The sequence below is a fragment of the Sinocyclocheilus anshuiensis genome, unplaced genomic scaffold (genome assembly GCF_001515605.1).
Source record: "Sinocyclocheilus anshuiensis isolate Anshui unplaced genomic scaffold, SAMN03320099.WGS_v1.1 scaffold2305, whole genome shotgun sequence".
NCBI lineage: Eukaryota > Metazoa > Chordata > Actinopteri > Cypriniformes > Cyprinidae > Sinocyclocheilus > Sinocyclocheilus anshuiensis.
Window position 1 is genome coordinate 324,488 of NW_015552535.1, and position 394 is coordinate 324,881.

At 37.3% G+C, this 394-nt stretch overlaps 1 protein-coding gene across 1 annotated transcript in view; it reads left to right on the forward strand.

Annotated features, from left to right (window-relative positions):
- LOC107663746 (receptor-type tyrosine-protein phosphatase mu-like) overlaps positions 1–394 on the forward strand; it is a 313,414-nt gene that overhangs the window by 275,906 nt on the left and 37,114 nt on the right. Inside the window, exon 28 of the mRNA XM_016454059.1 lies at positions 290–391. Within this exon, the coding sequence (XP_016309545.1) occupies positions 290–391 (102 nt within the window). The remainder of the gene's footprint in view (positions 1–289; positions 392–394) is intronic.

Below are 394 nucleotides of genomic sequence, written 5' to 3' on the forward strand. Positions count from 1 at the left end.
TATATATATATATGATGTTTGTTTGCACAGTTTGAGACATTGTTGATCTTTTCTAAAGCTCTAGATGAGACGTGAGATACTGGAGTCTTTTTCTCAGGAAAAAACATCTGAGAAACATTAGACCTCAACAGTTTGGTCTTTATTTAATCTCATATCTGTCTAGGAGAAATATTTGTAATAAATAAATAAATAGGTGTGTGTGGTTTATGGCTTAATGTGCTATATATATATATATATTGCGACATTATTCTCTTGATTGTTTGTGTGAAATGAGTTCTTTGCTCCTCAGGTCCGATGCAGGAGACCATCTATGACTTCTGGAGGATGGTGTGGCAGGAGAACACAGCAACTATCGTCATGGTTACCAATCTGGTTGAAGTCGGCCGGGGGAGGG